This window comes from Amia ocellicauda, chromosome 1 (genome assembly GCF_036373705.1).
Source record: "Amia ocellicauda isolate fAmiCal2 chromosome 1, fAmiCal2.hap1, whole genome shotgun sequence".
Taxonomy (NCBI): Eukaryota; Metazoa; Chordata; class Actinopteri; order Amiiformes; family Amiidae; genus Amia; species Amia ocellicauda.
Genome location: NC_089850.1, coordinates 1,901,153 through 1,923,449, shown reverse-complemented (window position 1 = coordinate 1,923,449; position 22,297 = coordinate 1,901,153). Strand labels below are relative to the sequence as shown.

At 39.2% G+C, this 22,297-nt stretch overlaps 1 protein-coding gene across 2 annotated transcripts in view; it reads left to right on the top strand.

Moving 5' to 3' along the window:
* heca (hdc homolog, cell cycle regulator) overlaps window positions 1-16,664 on the top strand; it is a 66,520-nt gene extending 49,856 nt beyond the window's left edge. For both annotated transcript variants that reach the window (XM_066700186.1, XM_066700122.1), the window contains one exon: window positions 16,163-16,664. In XM_066700186.1, coding sequence (XP_066556283.1) covers window positions 16,163-16,308 — 146 coding nt within the window. In that variant the 3' untranslated portion in view covers window positions 16,309-16,664. The remainder of the gene's footprint in view (window positions 1-16,162) is intronic.
* The last annotated feature ends 5,633 nt before the right edge of the window (window positions 16,665-22,297 follow it).

The following is a 22,297-nucleotide window of genomic DNA, read 5'->3' as shown; positions in this document are numbered from 1 at the left end:
AGCCTTATTCACTAAACAATGGTAACATATTTTGCATGCAGTAAGCTCCTTTACTGCATAATGTGTACACCTGCTGCATTCACTAACATGAAAACAAGTATGTGGAAAGATTATGAAATATACATACTAACCAGTTCATAATCCATCTACTTTTACCCTGAATGCCTGCAGCTTCCAATTTGAGGATCAGTCTTTGGTGTGGAACCTTACCAAAAGCTTTTTGAAAATCTAAGTATATCATATCATATGCTTTCACATGATCTACAGCTGCAGTTGCATGTTCAAAATACTCCAATAAAAAAGTAAGACATGATCTGCCTCCTCTAAACCCATGCTGACTATCTCCAAGAATATGGTTTTCATTAAGATGCTCCTCTATTTTCTGTCTAATAATTTTTTCCAACATTTTACAAGTGATGCAGGTGAGACTGATTGGTCTGTAATTTCCTGGCTTAGTTTTGTCCCCTTTCTTGTGGATTGATATGACAATCAATTTACCGTCTTCCAGTCAGTTGGCACATCCCGTTATAAGTGTCATTTGGAATATTTTAGTTTGCGGCCTTTAAATTTCCCTCATTTCTTTAATTACTGTTGGAAATATACCATCTGGCCCAGGTGATTTGTTTGTTTTTAATTCTGCTAGTCCCTTTAGTACCTCCTTCTCATTTATCCTTATCGTTTGACTGGACTGATTGTTAACCTGTGGCCTGTTATCCATTTTTTCTTTTGTAAAAACCTCTGTGAAATACTAATTTAGAACATTTGCCACATCTTGTTCCTTTTCCAAGATACTTCAAGGAATCAGCTCGGTCACAAACTCGATCTGGCATCAGTTTTCATATCCCCCAGGAACTCCGACAATTTTAATATTTTGTCACCTTGACCTGCTTTCTAGAGCTCCCAATTTATACTGTAAGGTAGCAAATTCATGTACTTTCCACATACTTTCCTGTGTATGTTTGTTCCAGAACTGTAATGCAGCCTTCATGTTCAGACACATGATGCGGCCTTCATGTTCAGACACATGATTCTCTACCTCAGAAACCCAGGTGCTCAAATCAGACGTGGATGACTATTTTAAAATTGCTGTCATGCTATTAAATTTGTCATTTAACGTCTTGTTTACATTCACAATAGCAGTGAGTATGTCAGAAGAAGTTGGGTTTGTACCTGTGGCCTCCTTTTGCAACGACTCGGCACTTTGTTGTACTGCATCTGAGAGGAGCTGGTCTTCCGCCTTGGTGTTTGTTTTTTCGTTTTTGTTCTGAGGTTTTGGTTTAGTCATTATGCAAGTTCAGCTTATTTGTTAGAAGGAACAAAACGTTCAAATTAGTAGACAAAAGAAGAAAGCCGCTGGGCCTGACCATTTAAGCCCTGCTATGCTCAGTTATTGTGGTAGTCAATTAACTCCATTTTTTTTTTTTTAATCTCTCTCTTAGTCAGTGTAAAGTTCCACAGTGCTTCAAGGAATCCACCATTATTCCTGTGCCCAAATCCTCTAAAGCAAGTTGTCTTAATGATTATAGACCAATTGCTTTAACATCTGTGGCCATGAAGGCATGTGAATGCCTGGTCCTGACTTATCACACAAACTTCACCTCTTCATTGGTGGATCCACTTCAGTTTGCTTATTGGACTAACAGGTCTGTTGAGGATGCAGTCAGCTTAGCCCATTATTATACTTTACATGACTTGGAGACACACAATACCTATGCATGTATTTTGTTTATAGACTTTAGTTCCACGTTTAACAGTATTAACCCACTTCATTTTTTTAATACATTAAAGGACATAAATATTGATCCTGCCATGTGCTATTGGATATTAGATTTTTTTGAGCTGTAGATGTCAGTCAGTCAGGATGAACAAGTTAACATCTAGCCCTCTGTCAATCAACATAGGCACCCTGAAAAGTTGTGTACTTTCTCTGCTGCTTTTTTTTTTGTTCACTAATTATTTTAGATCTCTGGTCAGTTCAGTTAAAATCATATAATATGCTGACACCACCACTATAATTGGCCTTATTTCTGATAATAACGATACTCAGTATCAACTGGAGGCAGATAGAACAGTTACTTGGTGTGCCAGTAATGATCTTGAACTTAATACATCTAAAACTGTAAAGATTATTGTGGATTTTAGGCACACTCAGGATATGAACAATCAACAGTGGAAAACCATTAGTGGATAATAAGTCAGTTTTGTTTTAAATTTTGTGCAAATGGTTTTCATTTATTGTCTGTGTTGTCATGATAAAATCAGGAGTATCTTTCTTTAGAGATGGGTAGATTTTATGGTGCAATTGAAAATTCTCAGGAAGATTAATTGGTCACAAGGTTAGGCAGGTATGTATGAAAAATCTTTTTGTCTGAAACCTACGGAGCCCTTAAAGGGACCCACCCCTTTGGTGGTGCAAAAATTATGAGATGGGAGGATTTTTTTTTTTTTTTTCCAAATCTTTGCGTTCTCTCGCAAAACGTGTTGTGAGTTCGAACAAACAGTACTTCTGGTTAAATTTCATGCTGGCAGCAGAGCAGTGGTACAGACATCACACGTTCACAATGGAGCGGTTCAAAGAGTTTTACTTTGAGCTTGGGCTAAAATATAAAGAAATAAGGTCAGTCCTAAGCTCAAGGCATGGTTTTCACTTAAGTGGAAGACACCTAAAAAGGATATTACGCGATAGAAGAAAATTGTTAGTGTTAGACTTGTTAGACTTAGTGGACCTTGTTGAGTTCATCCATAATCAGCTGCAATACTCTGGACAACTTCATGGGTACCGATGGATGTACGCCAAATGCAGAGAAAGTGGTCTGCATGTGAGAAAAGAGGATGTGTGCTTGGTGCTGAAGGAATTGGACCCTAGAGGAGTTCCCGTGAGGAGAGCCAGACGTCTCAGACGGCGCAACTACTTTGCTAAAGGACCCAACTTTATTTGGAACTTGGACTCGTACAATAAATTAAAACCATATGGTATTTGTATTAATGGTTGCATTGATGGCTTTTCGAGGAAAATTATCTGGCTTAATGCCTACACAACTAGTAGCAATCCGAAGCTGATAGGAAGTTACTATATTGAAGTGGTGCAGCGTTTAGGGGGATGCCCTACAGTTGTTAGGGGGTAACCCAAATATAGACGCTTTACCGACTACAGAAATACAAACCTTACAACCTTACAAAATTTAGCGATTAATACAACTGATATATTAATTACACTGTCAAATGTATTTTTTAAAGGAATCCCATTCACAATAAAAGCTAATGCGCAGCGATGTTATTGATGTGTGATTATTTTATTTTGCGACATTGATAAAGCTGCAGGTATACAGAGAAAACAGGCTAACACTGAATTTGTAGGAAAACTGTTCCAGTAAGTTATAGATGCCAGAGTGTTGTAGCCATATTTATATACACATATATTCGTTTTGCGAAACTTAAGTGACTGTCATACTGTATATTTCATGATATAGATATGTAGTGGCTACAAGGGGCATATTTAAACCCAGCACACTGTATTTAATAATGCAACACAGTTCATTCTCCCACAGATAAATAATAAGGGAGAATATCTAGGATACTTACAATAATCTATATTGTCAATGTTAATCGGATCACGATACAGGGAGAAACAACACAGTTATTTACGATGCGCTGGTAAACAAAATAAACTAGATGAAACATTAAACACTTTATGTTGTATTTTCCTTTCATTTGTCACCCATCTGTACACTCTTAGAACAAATGTGTGAAAAAACAACAGAGTCCAGAGACTCGTAGAATCTGTGTGATTAAGGACAACACATGTTGTGTTAAAGTTAACACAAGCTGTGTGTAGGAATATTAACACAAATAATGTGTTATTTCATGAACACTGTAATATGTTAGTTTTACTCAACACGTTGGCTTATTAAAGCTAAACAAAATATTAATTTTACAAAGGAAACTATGTAGTAGTTTAATGTAAACAGATAAACCTTCATATTAATTATAATATTGCAAAAATGTAGCAGATGTAATTTATTCAGTACACAACAAATTACAATCATAAACAATTTATGCAAGACTACAATATATAAAAAATGCAAGTGTAATGAATTGTACTTATTTACGCTAAAGATGCTTTTCTGAAAATTAGTTATGTCAAATAATGGATAATACTAATTTCTTTAAAAAGTTATATACAGCATATTGTGCAGTAAACATCTGTGGAATAATCCACTTTTTAAATTAACATCTGTTAAACATCTAAATCTGTATATTTTAATTGTGTAAATAACATGAATGAATACATAATAAATAAATAACACTAATATGTTATACATTCAATGTTGGCAAGTATAACAGCCCCACATACAGACTCCAGTGCAGTAATATCTTGTGGTTAGTGGCGCTGATGCCACTGCTGGGACAGTGAGTGCAGATGAGGCTCAATGCGCTTCACAGCGTCTCTGTGCAGGGGAGGGATACTCAACGTCTCTAGTTCCACAGCAGGCCTATGGACAGGTCGAAAGTGAAGTAACATGATAATGTATCCGTTTCTATTAAGTATTATTTAAACCTCACTATATACATTAAAATCCCCCTGAGACACAATTATGGGCTCAAATTAGTGCCATAAGTATCGCATTCAAAATAAACAAATTGAATGCAAAATTTTTAGAATTGTAAACATAAAAAAAGTATCGAAAACAAAAACAAAAAAAACGATAGCAAAACTCGCCTGCAGTCCCTGTCTTTGCTTGCGATGCTGCAATTCTTGCTTTCGCCGCCAGTTTCTTTGCTTTGATTTTTTTTTTTCGTTTACAAGTTTTGTTGCTGTTTTGTCGTAAAGGCGGGATTTACAGGGAGGCGTCGATCCTGGGTCTCCATTGGTCCAGCAGGTTTGAGTGATGGTTCCTCCTAACCCCATCAGTGAACAGGGTGGTCTGGTCTGACAGTCACCTCTCTGCAACACATCTGACTTCACCGCTGACTGACCCATAGACTGAGTGGAGCAGCTACATGAAATTTAATTATAAACAAAGCATGCTTTTAATAAAAGTTGTGGACAATCGCTTTCTTACGGAAGCGTATTGCTGCCACGCGAAAAAAAAAAAAAATATATATATATATATACACTCACCTAAAGGATTATTAGGAACACCTGTTCAATTTCTCATTAATGCAATTATCTAACCAACCAATCACATGGCAGTTGCTTCAATGCATTTAGGGGTGTGGTCCTGGTCAAGACAATCTCCTGAACTCCAAACTGAATGTCTGAATGGGAAAGAAAGGTGATTTAAGCAATTTTGAGCGTGGCATGGTTGTTGGTGCCAGACGGGCTGGTCTGAGTATTTCACAATCTGCTCAGTTACTGGGATTTTCACGCACAACCATTTCTAGGGTTTATAAAGAATGGTGTGAAAAGGGAAAAACATCCAGTATGCGGCAGTCCTGTGGGCGAAAATGCCTTGTTGATGCTAGAGGTCAGAGGAGAATGGGCCGACTGATTCAAGCTGATAGAAGAGCAACTTTGACTGAAATAATCACTCGTTACAACCGAGGTATGCAGCAAAGCATTTGTGAAGCCACAACACGTACAACCTTGAGGCAGATGGGCTACAACAGCAGAAGACCCCACCGGGTACCACTCATCTCCACTACAAATAGGAAAAAGAGGCTACAATTTGCACAAGTTAACCCAAAATTGGACAGTTGAAGACTGGAGAAATGTTGCCTGGTCTGATGAGTCTCGATTTCTGTTGAGACATTCAGATGGTAGTGTCAGAATATGGCGTAAACAGAATGAGAACATGGATCCATCATGCCTTGTTACCACTGTGCAGGCTGGTGGTGGTGGTGTAATGGTGTGGGGGATGTTTTCTTGGCACACTTTAGGCCCCTTAGTGCCAATTGGGCATCGTTTAAATGCCACGGCCAACCTGAGCATTGTTTCTGACCATGTCCATCCCTTTATGACCACCATGTACCCATCCTCTGATGGCTACTTCCATATATATACACTCACCTAAAGGATTATTAGGAACACCATACTAATACTGTGTTTGACCCCCTTTCGCCTTCAGAACTGCCTTAATTCTACGTGGCATTGATTCAACAAGGTGCTGAAAGCATTCTTTAGAAATGTTGGCCCATAATGATGGGATATCATCTTGCAGTTGATGGAGATTTGTGGGATGCACATCCAGGGCACAAAGCTCCCGTTCCACCACATCCCAAACATGCTCTATTGGGTTGAGATCTGGTGACTGTGGGGGCCAGTTTAGTACAGTGAACTCATTGTCATGTTCAAGAAACCAATTTGAAATGATTCGACCTTTGTGACATGGTGCATTATCCTGCTGGAAGTAGCCATCAGAGGATGGGTACATGGTGGTCATAAAGGGATGGACATGGTCAGAAGCAATGCTCAGGTAGGACCAGGTAGGACCATCTGAATGTCTCAACAGAAATCGAGACTCATCAGACCAGGCAACATTTTTCCAGTCTTCAACTGTCCAATTTTGGGTTAACTTGTGCAAATTGTAGCCTCTTTTTCCTATTTGTAGTGGAGATGAGTGGTACCCGGTGGGGTCTTCTGCTGTTGTAGCCCATCCGCCTCAAGGTTGTACGTGTTGTGGCTTCACAAATGCTTTGCTGCATACCTCGGTTGTAACGAGTGGTTATTTCAGTCAAAGTTGCTCTTCTATCAGCTTGAATCAGTCGGCCCATTCTCCTCTGACCTCTAGCATCAACAAGGCATTTTCGCCCACAGGACTGCCGCATACTGGATGTTTTTCCCTTTTCACACCATTCTTTGTAAACCCTAGAAATGGTTGTGCGTGAAAATCACAGTAACTGAGCAGATTGTGAAATACTCAGACCGGCCCGTCTGGCACCAACAACCATGCCACGCTCAAAATTGCTTAAATCACCTTTCTTTCCCATTCAGACATTCAGTTTGGAGTTCAGGAGATTGTCTTGCCAGGACCACACCCCTAAATGCATTGAAGCAACTGCCATGTGATTGGTTGGTTAGATAATTGCATTAATGAGAAATTGAACAGGTTTTCCTAATAATCCTTTAGGTGAGTGTATATATATATATATATATATATATATATATATAATCACGTAATTACGTGATAGGGAATTGTCACATAATAACAGACTGAACTAGAATACCGGAGACAAAACAATGATGTCAGACGTTTTGTACGAACTTACTTTAGGTTGGGATTTAGCCCCAGGGAAATGTTACAGTATTTGGCTCATATACACCATGTCATAATAAACATTAGGACACTCAGGTGTATCCGAAACAACGATTCTTTTGCAAAATGTTTATCTTAAATTAAGCAACACGTACATTTATTGTGCAATGGTTGACATTTTAATTTAAGTTTTTCAACAAAGCTGTTTTATAAACTAAATCCCATAAACTGCAATTTCACTATGGTAAAATACTGATTATACTAGACATTTCAAGGAATGGAGGTTATATATTCAGAAAATACACATATTAAGTTCAGCATGTGCATAGGCATGTTTTGTGCGTGTGTCCATGTATGTTTGTTTTACTCAAGATAATAATAATGTGTGAATGTTACAAATAAGCTTGGGGAGTCATACTGCGTGTATGTATGTTTCCAACCAGCCTAAAACGATAGTCTGACGATATAAATACTGTGCATTTGTTCAGGATAACTTAAAATAGAAACTACTCAATATGAATTATTAGATTATTACTGTTGTCTCGATAGAATGTGAGATGTCCCAGATTCAATTTGATCGACATGCTCTGTTTGTCCATGATCACATACATATTCCTGATCTTCAAATAGTAATGTTTGTAGGAGCCAATTTATGTATTAATAAACATTTATAATAATATGTTTTGTTTAACTTGTATTTCTGTATGTTGCGTTGAGTATACATAATTCAATTATTTTTCATTTGATAACTTGATCATTAATGTAATTGATAATTGGGTGAGAAAGGGGAAGGAGTGAAATAGTTCAGGAAAGTGGATGGGGCGGGGGATAGATGGTGTATTGTTGGGTCACAGAACGGTTTTCAACTACCTGTACCTTGTTTTGAAGAAAATGTGTAAATAAAGATGATGTAAATAATATCTGGACGCATGGACTTTGATTAAGGCGAAACGGTGCATTGCTATTTTCACAGATATTTTTAAGATTGATTGTGTTTGTGATTTAAAATGTCATTGGATAAGTATTGAGTTAGTAGCAACCTAAAGTAAGTTCGTACAAAATCCTCAACGTCTGACATCATTGCTTTGTCTCCGGTATTCCATTTCGTTCAGTTTGTTATTATGTGGCAATTCCCTATCACGTAATAACGTAATAATTCCCTATCACGTAAAAACGTGATAATTCACTAACACGTAAAAACGTCATAATTCCCTATAAATGTAAAAACGTGATAGTTATCACATAATTACGTGTTTTTTTTTTTCGTGTGGCAGCAATACGCTTCCGTACTTTCTACATATTACATGTGTTTATTTTATACAGACTTTATTCGCATCTTTATCAATTTTAGTAATTTTGTAGGTGACTGTGCATATATATAGTGTGCATGCATGTATGTATGCGTGTGTGTGTGTGTGTTTCATACCTACACATCAACTGGGACATCACATGCTCTTAATGAATACGATGCACCTCCATTTGCCTCTTGCAAAATGATGTGAGCTGCATCAGTCTGGCGCTGTGTTATCTGAGCAGCTGAATTAAAGTGCTCTGCAGGTTACATTAATATGAACATGATATTAAACATGTTACTGTGCACGTAGCATGTGAATCCTGTGTTGTGTTTCAGTGCTGTATGTTTGGGCTCAAATGACGGTGGGATCCAGTGATTGTGCAGCTCTTGACTGCAGGTCTCTGGACACACAGGGGCCGCGTTCACGACACTTCTCTGCCAGCTAGATTGCAGACGGGAGTCTGAGTGTGACGTCACGGTCTGTGCAGACGGAGCGTGGACAGCTTTGGCATTGGAGCTGCAGACTCTAGCAGAACAAACATGGAGTCGGTGTTGAGAGAATTCAGTCCTAATCACAGAAGTTAATGCAATCAAAGTTCCCTTCGTGCTCCACCAGCTTCATACTTTACAGTGTAATCAGAAAATGGGCCATTTAATCAGTTCATATCAGATTAAGTAGCTTTACGATCCGTTAATAATCTTTAATTAGTATAAATCTTTATTCCTACTCATTGTTGGGACACTTAAGGGTTAAATACTCACATACTGATCAAATTAATTAGAACAGATTTTGTGTGTGTGTGTACAATATTATATAAACACTGCTTTCGAATCTACATTAAACCTGTGCATTCAGAGAAATACACATGTACAATATTTTGTATGTATTATTATGGATTTCCTTGCCAGGTGTGCAACTTATAAATTCACATAATACGTGGAAATTAGGTTATAATGTATACGTACACCACTACACATGCATATTATTTTATTGTTGAACTGTCAATCTTTAAAATATATTATTTCTGTTGTACTTAGCCATATCTAGCATGAAATTAATAAGATCATTCATGACATGACTCAAGGGTGATTCACACACCCTGACTAGGTGGCACACGGAGTGAGGTCTGTCTCATACCTTCCAAACGGTAGTAGCGACGGGCGGTGTGTACAAAGGGCAGGGACTTAATCAATCTGTCTTTCTCACTCACTTGTGCACATGTTTATTTGAAGTTAATTATTTTGTTTTTCGTTAAAATCACAAAGATTTTAAAAATTTTAAGTGATTTCAAGAATTGATTTTAAAAGTTTTTAATCATAAATTAAAAATGCGAAACGTCTGCGCAGACTTGGCAAAGTATGCGTGTAGTGAACGCGGCCAGGGTGTTTAATGAGTCGCAGAATCGGCGCTGCTGTTGAAACCGTGACAGTCGAGTCCCATCCAGACCAGCCCACCTGCTCACTGATTGGGTCAGGATGAACCGTCACATAAACCTGCTGGACCAATGGAGACCCATGATCCATGCCTCTCTGTAAATCCCACCCTCACAACAAAACAGTCAAAACTCGTAAACTAAAAAAAAAAATCGAAAGCAAAGAAACTGGCGGCGAAAGCAAAAATTGCAGCATCGCAAGCAAATACAGGGGCTGCAGGCGAGTTTTGCTATCGTTTTTTTTTGTTTGTTTACAATTTTTTTTTTTTAAGGCGATTCTTTTTTTTTATGCGATACTTATGGCGCTAATTTGAGCCCATACACAATACAAAAACACAGTGTAACGCAGTGGCGGATTCCGTGTCGCGGCGGGGCGGAGACTCGAACCCTGGTCTCCTGCGCCCCTGAACGGCCGCCACATCACTGATGATGTTAGCGAGGCTTCAGAATCACTAATGTATTACATTACCGGCATATTGTACTTTAATATTATTTTTTAATAATGCGTATAACAACTATTACTATACTACTACTATAAGCTGTCCTTCTAGAAAAATCGAATCGCCAACGTAACACTAGAACCCTTAAAAATAATAATAATAATAATAATAATAATAATAATAATAATAATAATAATTTAAAAAAAAACAAGAATCTCTCATGTTAAACACGAAGTTTAAATTTCGAGATGAATTTCGAAGGGGTTTTGTTTCACATGCCCCCAGCAGGGCTCTTATGTACTAATACGATAATTAATTACTTTTGTTGCCATTGTAAAATTAAGTCAAACAGAACACAAACTAAGGATTCAAAAAAATTAATGTTACTCACCTCTTGTAATTTCGTGGCCACAGAACACGTTTTGTAGAAAGTTCAAACACTCCGCTCTGTCCTCCAGTTAAGGGCATGTGGAAGCGATTAGTTGAGACATTTCGCAGAGGATTGTGGTTAAATAACACACTTCGATTGTGTTAGAAGACAGTACCCTGCACATATTGTGTAGAAAACACAAAATGTGTCACAGGACTAGGACTTCTAAGAGTGTATATATATAGAACGCAAAAGATTTGAAAAAAAAAAAAAAGTCCTCCCATCTCATAATTTTTGCACCACCATGTCCCTTTAGGGTCTCCGTAGAAACCACTCGTCGAATGAAGCTTAATCTTGGTACCATTCTTTTAATACTGAAGCAAGGACATGAACAATATTCCAACATATTAATTTGTGAGCTTTTGCTATCTCTTGGTTAATTAAAGAAATTCAATTACAGTGCTCCATCTGTCTGTGAAACAATACATTTTGCTCACAAAATGTTTATTTACCAACTGATATTATAGGAACTGCAGTCAATAGCTGAAGCCACTTTTATTGTTTTCATTGTTAGGTCACATGGTTAAGTAAGCCATACCTTTTATATAACATACATATATGCATATGTGTGTGTGTATATATATATATATATATATATATACACACACACACATATACATACACATATACATATATATATATACACATACATATATATATATATATATATATATATTATATATATATATATATATATATACACATATACATATATATATTATAATGTTATAATATAATTATATTATAATGTGTTATTGTTGTTTTGCCTATGTGCTCTGAATGTGTTTATATGGAAAATAGTGGATAACATTCTCAAATATCAAAGTGAGTAAGATGCCTTTAAAAGTCGTTTGTGTGTGTGTGTGTGATATTACCATATTGGAATGCAACCTGGATTTGTGGATTACACACAACTATCAGAGCTTTACTGGATCAGAAAGCAGATAGTAAATGCAGGTTCGTAACATGCAGGTTCATAACCCTTCAACTTTAAAGTAGTGGAAGCACACCATGTCAGCTATGATTCTAGCCTATGAGGGTTCTAAGCCTATTAAGATATAGTGGTCAATAGTATCAAAAGACACACATAAATCTAACAATCATAATAATCAGAGGACAACAACTAATTATTTACTACTTTGTCAGTACTGTGGCAGTACAAAAGCCTATTTTTTTCATAAATGTCATTAGCATTAAGAATGCAGTGTAGTTGGGTTGCAGTTACTCTCTCTTAATCCATAGATAGGAATAGGAGATGCGAGATATGTCTGTAGCTATTTGGTAAATTTGGATCTGTATCATATGGAGGAGAAATCAAATTTAAATAATTGGTATGTCTTAATGCAAGGGTCCACAGTTATGCGGCAGTGAAAGGTTATTTTCTTTTTGTTTGTTATTTTGGGAATGTTCAGATTTGTCACGTGTGCCTCGGGGGCTCGGGAACAGAGGACCCAGGTGCAGTACTGGATCGAGGGATAGTCGGAAAGGCGTGGGGTCAGGTACCGGCAGATCAGGGCAAGAAAGGCAAGGCAGAGTCGTGGTCGAGGTCGAGGTCACAGGCGGGGGTCGTGGGATCGGGCAAACCGAGCAAACAAGGGCTGGGCGAAGACGTGGTCGGGGCTCGGAGGAGACAGGGCTCAGAGGCGTAAGCGGTGCTTGACGATACTTCGCCCCGAGTGAGGGCAGTGAGGGGTTTAAGACAGGGAGCAGGAACTGGGAAGAAAGGTGCAGAGCCAATAGAAAACAGAGGAAGAGTGAAGTGCACATGGGAGACCGGAATGTTAATAGGTGATTGACAGGTGAGAAGAGAACAAATGAGGGGAAAGGAAAGACTGAGACAGCGGCCTCTAGTGGAGGGAGAGGGTGATTGCTTAGAACCATGACAGTACCCCCCTCTCCACAATCGGCGTAGCCGAAACGGGCCAGACGGCCACATGACAGGACTGGGCCGGGAGGTCTAGGAAACGGCCACAGGAGAGGGACAGGGTACGGAAGAGGGCCACAGGATCGGGACAGGGTCCGGAGATCTAGGATGCGACCACAAGACGGGAGCGGGGTCCGGTGGCCGGGAAGGCGGCCACAGGATTAGGACAGGGTCCGGAGGTCTGGAAGAGGACCACCGGACAGGGACAGGGTGCAGGTCAGGCAGATGTGCTGAACACTCTGGGGGCGGCAACGAGGAAGGCAAAACCACAGGAGGCAGAGCCGAGGGAGGAGGCGCAGACAAGGGGCGGCGCCAGGGGAGGCTGAACCACGGGAGACTACGCCACTGGAGGCAGAGCCGTGGAAGCAGCAGGAGGCGGAGCCGCAGAAGCCGTAGAAGGCGGAGCCGTGGATGCCTCGGGAGGCATGGAAGCCTTGGGAGCTGTAGAAGGCTCGGGAAGCGGAGCCGTGGAAATCAGGGGAGTCTTGACTGGCGAAGCCATGGGAGCTCCGGGAGGCGGAGCCTTGGGAGCCATGGAAGCCTTGGGAGCCGTAGAAGGCGGAGCCTTGGGAGGCATGGAAGCCGAAGACACAGGCGCCAGGACCGTCGAGGGCGGAGCCGGCAACTGCTCTGGTTCGGGACCTCTGGGTGGACGGCGGCAACAGCTCTACAACTCCTACTGTAAAGGCCGAGCCACACAACCGCAGCGCTGCGTCAATGTACGTGACCAGGGTCCAGTCGCATTGACCTGCCCGCAGCAAGAAGGCTATGGGTTCGCTTAGCCCCCAACGATAAAGGGCCTGGAGGCAAACCTCGTTAAAGTCCACCTCAGCTGCCAGAGCGCAAAAGTCCTCGACATATGCCTCCACGGGATGGTTTCCCTGGCGTAACTCGAAGAGCAGATCTGCTGGGTCCATTTTGGGCGAAGTCTTCTGTCATGTGTGCCTCGGGAACAGAGGACCCAGGTACAGTGCTGGATCGAGGGATCGTTGGGAAGGCGTGGGTCGGGGCAAGAAAGGCGAGGCAGAGTCGTGGTCGGGGGATCAGGCAAACAGCGCAAACAAGGGCTGGGCGAAAATGTGGTCGGGGGTTGATGCTCGGAGGCGTAAGCATTGCTTGACGAGACTTTGCCCCGAGTAAGGGCAGTGAGGGGTTTAAGACAGGCAGCAGGAACTGGGAAGAAAGGTGCAGAGCCAATGGAAACAGAGGAAGAGTGAACAAGTGCACATGGGAGACCGGAATGTTAATAGGCGATTGACAGGTGAGAAGAGAACAATGAGGGGAAAGGAAAGACAGGGAGACAGCGGCCTCTAGTGGAGAGAGAGGGTGAAGGCTTAAAACCATGACAAGATTCTCTGCTTATTGCAAAATGCAATAATATTAAGAAGAAATGATCAAACATAGATGACAACGGTTTCATTATTTTTTTACAACCCATAATTCTCCTTGTAACCACATCCACACTTCATTAGAAAAAAAGTTATTCAAGTTTTTTGAGAAAAAAAATAGTTAGCAACGAATTTACACCTGCATTTGAAGAGTTCCAATAACATCAACTCAATGAGTACATTTATATATCTAAAAAGTGCAAAATAGACAGCGAAAACAGACTGTTAAATTCGGAGTGCATAGATATTTTTTGTTTTGTTCTGCTCAGAAATGATCATGCAAATCCAACGTGTATGTTGTGCACACAAAACAGTTACCAGTCTGCAAAACTCACATGTTCATCAACATTTTGAAACAAAGCATAGCAGCAGCTTTCTCCAAAGTCAAACACATGCAAAGATAAAATAGATAGTTAAATTCTTTATGTCACAGCTGTGTCCTTGCAATTAGTAAAACCACATCTGTCCAAGAAAACACAGTATCAGCATCCCTTCATTGTTGCATGGTGTCTTGCAAAACTCTAAAAGCCTCTAATTGAAACTGAGCTTCTAATACTGTGTGGTGTGTGTGTATTTGTATGTATATATACACCGATCAGCCATAACATTATGACCACTGACAGGTGAAGTGAATAACACTGATAATCTGATTATCATGGCACCTGTCTGTGAGTGGGATATATTAGGCAGCAAGTGAACATTTTGTCCTCAAAGTTGATGTGTTAGAAGCAGGAAAAATGGGCGTAAGGATCTGAGCGACTTTGAGAAGGGCCAAATTGTGAGGGCTAGACGACTGCGTCAGAGCATCTCCAAAACTACAGCTCTTGTGGGGTGTTTCCGGTCTGCAGTGGTCAGTACCTATCAAAAGTGGTCCAAGGAAGGAAAAGCGGTGAACCGGTGATAGGGTCATGGGCAGCCAAGGCTCATCGATGCACGTGGGGAGCGAAGGCTGGCCCGTGTGGTCCGATCCAACAGACGAGCTACTGTAGCTCAAATTGCTGAAAAAGTTAATGCTGGTTCTGATCGAAAGTGTCAGAACACACAGTGCATCGCAGCTTGTTGCATATGGGGCTGCGTAGCCGCAGACCAGTCAGGGTGTCCATGCTGACCCCTGTCCACTGCCGAAGGTGCCTACAATGGGCACATGAGCATCAGAACTGGACCACAGAGCAATTTAAAGAAGGTGGCCTGGTCTGATGAATCACAAGTTCAAGGTGTTGACTTGGCCTCCAAATTCCCCAGATCTCAATCCAATCGAGCATCTGTGGGATGTGCTGGACAAACAAGTCCATGGAGGCCCCACCTCCCTAATAGCTACCCTTTCCAATTGACCATTAGCTTTAGTTTCTGCTAGTCATAAAGTTATTTAAGTGCTTTGTCCCTTTTTTGTGTTCCCCATTTATCAGAAACGATGCATGTAACTTATTTGAATGCTAACTTCACACAAAACTGAAACGAAAACATAAATGCTCCCATTTTGGTGTTCCTTATTTAACCATTGTATAATAATTATATAATCCAAAACATCAGGACAGTGGCCTTTTCAGAGCACTCACCAGTAGATATGACTTCCAGATGTTCTGCATGATTCCTTCAGATGTACATCACTCCTTTAAGGCTAAATCAAGTGTATATAAAAATAAAACAAAAATAATGTATCTTCCTGGTCTGAATGTATTTCATGTATATGTAAGAATTAGAATATTATGCTCCAAAACACCACAATGCCAACATACGAAATTGGTCCTGCTGGTGCAGTCTCCTATGTGTACCGAGAGTGTGTCTTGACAGTTACTGACACAACCAAAACAGTGTTATGTACCAACTGGGTTGGGTAAATGTTTTTATTTTGTAATTGCTTTTAGAAAGACAGTTATGTTTTGCATTTGTGTGGATGTTTTGTTTTAGTAGATTTTATCAAAATATCAGGTACTTATCACTGAATTCATGCTTATAATCTGACTGCTTCCACCAATAGTACAAAATACAAATACTTAACTGCTAGAAATCTGTGTTCCCGAATTGCTTATGCATTTTTACTTTTTGTTCACTCACAGGCTCGTCTGAACTGCAAGCACTGTGGGAAGCCTGTGATAGATGTACGAGTGGGGATGCAGTATTTTTCAGAGTACAGCAATGTGCAACAGTGTCCTCACTGTGGGAATTTAGACTACCATTTTGTCAAGCCATTCTCATCCTATAAAGTGTTGGAGGCCTATTGACAAAAGCTGTTTCTATGATAGCATTTTGTTTTGTTTCTTTTCTAGATAATGTTATTTTTTATTTTGTTCATAAACAGATTTCTTTGTAGAATGCATACTCTAACTTTTTGTTTTTTACAAAATATAAAATAGAACAAAAATTAGATCTTAAGAAAATGTATCTTTTAAAAAATGTTACAAAAAACAAATCTCAGTCACTGTACATACAAAATAGTTTTGAACAGAGTTTTTTTAAGCATCATGAAAAACTGTGACAATTGAATGTATCTGTATGCCTGATCGGCTTTTGTTTTGTAAAAAAATAAAATAAAAAAATAAACATGTATTTAATCAGGTCTATTAGACCATATATTTCTAAGTATCACATAGTTCTAAGGCTTTTCCTCCCTAATTCATTTCACTGTCTATGATTTACATGCTTACATATATGTCCTCCAAGAGAAAAAACTAAAACTGAATAAAGGAAAGATCGGCAATATGTTAATCCTAGTGCTCTGGTAAGTATTGTATAATATGATTACAAATTGTAAAAAAAAAAAAAAGGAAAACATTTTGGGCTGTAATGCAGAATGTAACATTACACTATGCCACTGTACAGCAGGACAACAATTTTCAAATCAAATTACAACAGGATATTTGCATATTTTAAGTTAGATTGTATAGCTTTATTTGTTTTTATAGTTTTATATCTTTTTGTTCCTTACTTGACTTCCTATGTAACCATTATTTAAACTGTTATCCTCCATGTGTCACTGTAGCCACCTAGGGTAAAATAATCTAAGAAACCAATATGAAATCAACATAGAAGCTGTGACAAATTAGACATTTTTTGTAATTGTTATTCCAATTCAAATAGTTTAATGTTTTTAAAGAAAAGCTCAGATATCCCTCAATATGGACTACAACTAAAAACATTTCAAGGATTGAGCATTTGCAAAAACAATGTACTTATGGTCTTTGAAATACAACACTAGACAGAAATATACAGTGCCTCATCCCCCTTGGCGTATTTCCTATTTTGTTGCATTACAACCTGTAATTTAAATGGATTTTTATTTGAATTTCATGTAATGGACATACACAAAATAATCAAAATTAGTGGAGTGAAATGAAAAAAAAAACTTTTAAAAAATTAAATAAAAAACAGAAAAGTGCTGCGTGCATATGTATTTGCTGTGAAGCCCCTAAATAAGATCTGGTGCAACCAATTACCTTCAGAAGTTATATAATTAGTTAAATAAAGTCCACCTGTGTGCAATCTAAGTGTCACATGACCTCAGTATTTATACACCTGTTCTGAAAGGCCCCATAGTCTGCAACACCACCAAGCAAGTGGTACCATGAAGACCAAGGAGTGTGGCAAACAGGTCAGGGACAAACTTGTGTAGAAGTACAGATCAGGGTTGGGTTATAAAAAAAATATCTGAAACTTTGAACATCCCACACAGCACCATTAAATCCATTATTTAAAAATTGAAAGAATATGTTATCACAACAAACCTGTCAAGAGAGGGCTGCCCACCAAAACTCACAGACCAGATAAGGAGGGTATTAATTAGAGAAGCAATAAAGAGACCAAAGATAACCCTGAAGGAGCTTCAAAGCTCCATAGCAGAGATTGGAGTATCTGTCCATAGGACCACTTTAAGCCTCCACACTCCACATAGCTGGGCTTTACTGAAGAGTGGCCAAACAAAAGCCATTGCTTAAAGAAAAAAATAAGCAAACACATTTGCTGTTTGCCAAGAGGCATGTGGGAGACTCCCCAAACATATGGAAGAAGATGAGACTAATATTTTGCTATGTCTGGTGCAAACCCAACACCTCTCATCACACCAAGAACACCATCCCCACAGTGAAGCATTGTGGTGGCAGCATCATGCTGTGTGGATGTTTTTCCATCGACGGGGACTGGGAAACTGGATGGTGCTAAATACAAGGAAATGCTTGAGGGAAACCTGTTTCAGTCTTCCAGAGATTTGAGACTGGGATGGAGGTTCACCTTCCAGCAGGACAATGATCCTAAGCATACTGCTAAAACAACACTAGAGTTGTTTAAGGGGAAACATTTAAATATCTGGAATGGCCTAGTCCATTTGATCCAATTGAGAATCTGTGGCATGACATAAAGATTGCTGTACACCAGCGGAACCCATCCAAAGAAGCTGGAGCAGTTTTACCTTAAAGAATGGGCAAAAATCCCAGTGGCTAGATGTGCCAAGCTTATAGAACCGTACCCCAAGAGACTTGCAGCTGTAATTGCTGCAAAAGGTTGCTCTACAAAGTATTGACTTTAGGGGGGGTGAATAGTTATGCACACTAAAGTTTTCTGTTTGTTTGTCTTATTTCTTGTTTGTTTCACAATAAAAAAATATTTTGCATCTTCAAATTGGTAGGCATGTTGTGTAAATCAAATGATACAAACCCCTCAAAAAATAAATTTAAAATTCCAGGTTGTAAGGCAACAAAATAGGAAAAATGCCAAGGGGGGTGAATACCTTGACAAGGCACTGTAACATCACAAAAACACACATACTCTGTACTAAATGAAATACTCATGATTAGTGCAGGTCAGCTACACATTTTAAATGTATTTTAACAGTATGACTGGATTTTTGAACCCTGAGCCTTCTAGGGGGTCTGGGGGAATGCCCCTCCAGGAGAAAATGTTAACAGTTCAATGCATCAATCTGGTGCACTTTGAGAGGAAAAGGTTTTTTTGTTTTTGTGCTTTTGAATATAAACCCATGCACTTGAGCCAAGTAAAAGCTGTCACGTGTTATACTGGTTTATTTAAAGTGTTTTCATTCCACTGCAGGCAATTAACGTGAAGAAAACAAAAATATACAGGGGGACACGGGGGCACACACACCTACTACCAGTACAGTACAAGTGTGTAGCTAACGATAGTTGTTTTAACTTTACAGACCATTGTAACACTTCATTCATATCAATGTAAATGTAGTTAGCGAGAGTTAATTCCGGGAATACTGAGTGAGCAAACGTGGCCTGCCTATTAATAATGTGTACACTAACATTGATTCCTAACTTGATATTGGAAACCATGTTTTAAACCATTATAACTACATTCACACAGATGTTGTCTCGTCAAAATTCTGGACCAATGCCTTGCAGGTGTTGAGATGCATGACTCAAGCGTTCACATTTGCCGCCGATGGCCCGCTTATCCTGTTACAATTATTACATGATCGCTTTGTCGAATTTTGTCGTTTCCATCCAGCTTTTCTCATTAGATAATACGCATAAAAAAGCTTGGATGGAAACATGGCTTTGTGTTTCCCCATTGCATATTAACTTTGAAAATAAAATCAAGCTTCCCTGTACATTAATTAACTGTATTGAACCACGTTTATGTTACTTAGGTAGGCCTACACAATAGATCAAGCTATTTAATACTAGAACCACTGACGTGTCATACTGTTACGAGTCCCCGATTGGTAAGGAGGAAAGACTCGAAGGAGAACATTTCAGGTAACGTTTTTTTATTGTCCTATTAGTTACACTAACTGGTCTGTTCTAACAACGTACAAGCTGCAGCCCCTCACACACGCACACACGCATTAACTTCCCAAACTCGTCCTATCCTACACTTTCCCCCGCCAGTCAGACACTTTCTCCAATTACAACTCAAGGGTGAGACCACAGTGGATTCCCAGCTTCCTTACCAACCCCCTTGGGGAACAGCACGTTACAGTACCACATACACTCGCAGTACGCCGCTCCTGTGTGACGAAACTGAAAAACTAAAAGTTGGATAAAACTGTTTTCACATATGAATCTCACAGAACACTTTCAGGTCAGAAACGCTGCATTTACATTGAACATTTTAGTGTTTTTCTTATTTTTTTCAAAACGAGTGCATATACGTAAATAAATAAAGTGTGTAAACTGGTGCACAAATCGGTATGCACATATGTAAGCAGACTGACAAATGTCTGTCCATTACAGCTGCTCAGATCAATGCAGAAAACACTTTTCAACACTAGTGCCCTAAGAATTAGCAATCATAATAAAATAGGTGAATAATTAGGCAATGATCCAGAGACCTGGGTTTGCAACGTGATCAAGACTGAATTTCAAAGGAAAGTTCGAAACTTGCTGAGCAGATCAGGACAGACAGACAAGAGCGAAGTGCAAATCTGCTAATAAAATAAATAATAATAATACATGAATATGTGATGTGTAGAAAAACAGGTGTTTGAGCAATCAACATGATTATAAATCTTTCACAATTACTAATTTTATTACAAAGTCCAGATTGTCCGCTATATTATATTAAGTATAGTCTACTGCATAAACTGCAGGTCCTGGCGGTTGGAGAAGGAAGTATTTTTAACATCCATTTTGAAAAGTGTACAGATGAAACGCCTATATCCATTTCATTCAAATATGTAATAGCATATAAGAACGGATATGGAGGAGAAATTCACATAAGCAGAGTTATTTACTTTTGATTTGCAAAAGACAATTAAATTTTATGTTATGTTCTTATCGCGTGAGAGGTGCTTTGCTGAAGCGACGGTGGCAAAGAACATAGCGATCTTTCATGTTTATTATGAAAGTAAACAAATATTTTGGCTTCCATGAAGGCCACTTCTGACAACACTTCTCCGGTCAGTAGATTGGTGTACCAGGGTCCCACTGTTTTCTGCCAATTCTGAGCTGATGGCACTGCTGGACATCTTCCGATTACGAAGGGAAGTAAGCATGGTGTCTTCCATCTGCTACAGTAAGTTTTCTTTGCCGACCACTGCGTCTACGGTCCTCAACTGTGCGCGTTTCTTTGTGCTTCTTCAAAAGAGCTTGGACAACACATCTGGAAACCCCTGTCTGCCTGCCCTGTTGCTATGCTCAGTCTTGCCATGGTGTTTAACCTTTGACAGTAAACTGTCTTCAGCAACCTCGCCTTGTTAGCTGAGTTTGGCTGTTCTTCACCCAGTTTTATTCCTCCTACACAGCTGTTTCTGTTTCAGTTAATGATTGTCTTTCAACCTACATATTGAATTGATTATCATTAGCACCTGTTTGGTATATATTTAATCATACACCTGATTATATGCCTACAAAATCCCTGACTTTGTGCAAGTGTACCTAGAATTGATGCTGTTTTGAAGGCAAGGGGTGGTCACACCAAATATTTATTTGATTTAGATTCTTCTTCTGTTCACTCACTTTGCATTTAGTTAATTTATAAATATAATCTATTAACATGTATATTTTTTAAAGCATTCTTACTTTACAGCATTTTTTCACACCTGTCTAAAACTTTTGCACAGTACTGTAGTATACATTTGAGGTTTTCATTTGTGTCATTTGAAGTGTGTATTTCAATCTCAGTGGACTTTAATATACATGTCTTGATTACATGTTTCAATTGTGCAAGGTACAATTAATTCTAGCATATATGTGTAGATTTAATGCCCGTGATATTCAAGATGATGAATGCAAACAAATTGCAAAATTTGTCCACAGATGGAGGTAGAGGTCTACATAAAGCAATGTCATGTTCTGGCTTAAATGTGAAACTGTCATTTTGATTGATGTACAGCAGCCACGTTTTGTGTCCTAGCAACGCGGCTTCATCAACTGTGACAGATCTTTGTGACATCTTGTGACGGCAACGCCGTTTAACCAGTGGTGACGAAACTCTCTACAATCAAGAATAACACTGCCAGTTATTATTGTTTCAACTTTGACTATCTCTTATGGGGGTTTTTTGGGGTCAAATTTGAAATGTACATATTCATTGGTCTGTTGCGGGCATGTTTTTGCACGCCAGTTACTTGCCTTTCACAAATTTGATAGATTACAATATTTATGCAGTATAGTTTGAGCACACTGGGTCCTATAGTTCCGGAACAGTAGCTGTTTTAATATGCTCACACATAAAATGCATGATCCAATATGGCAACTTAACCGTGTACCCTATAAACTTCATTTTCTGGTTGT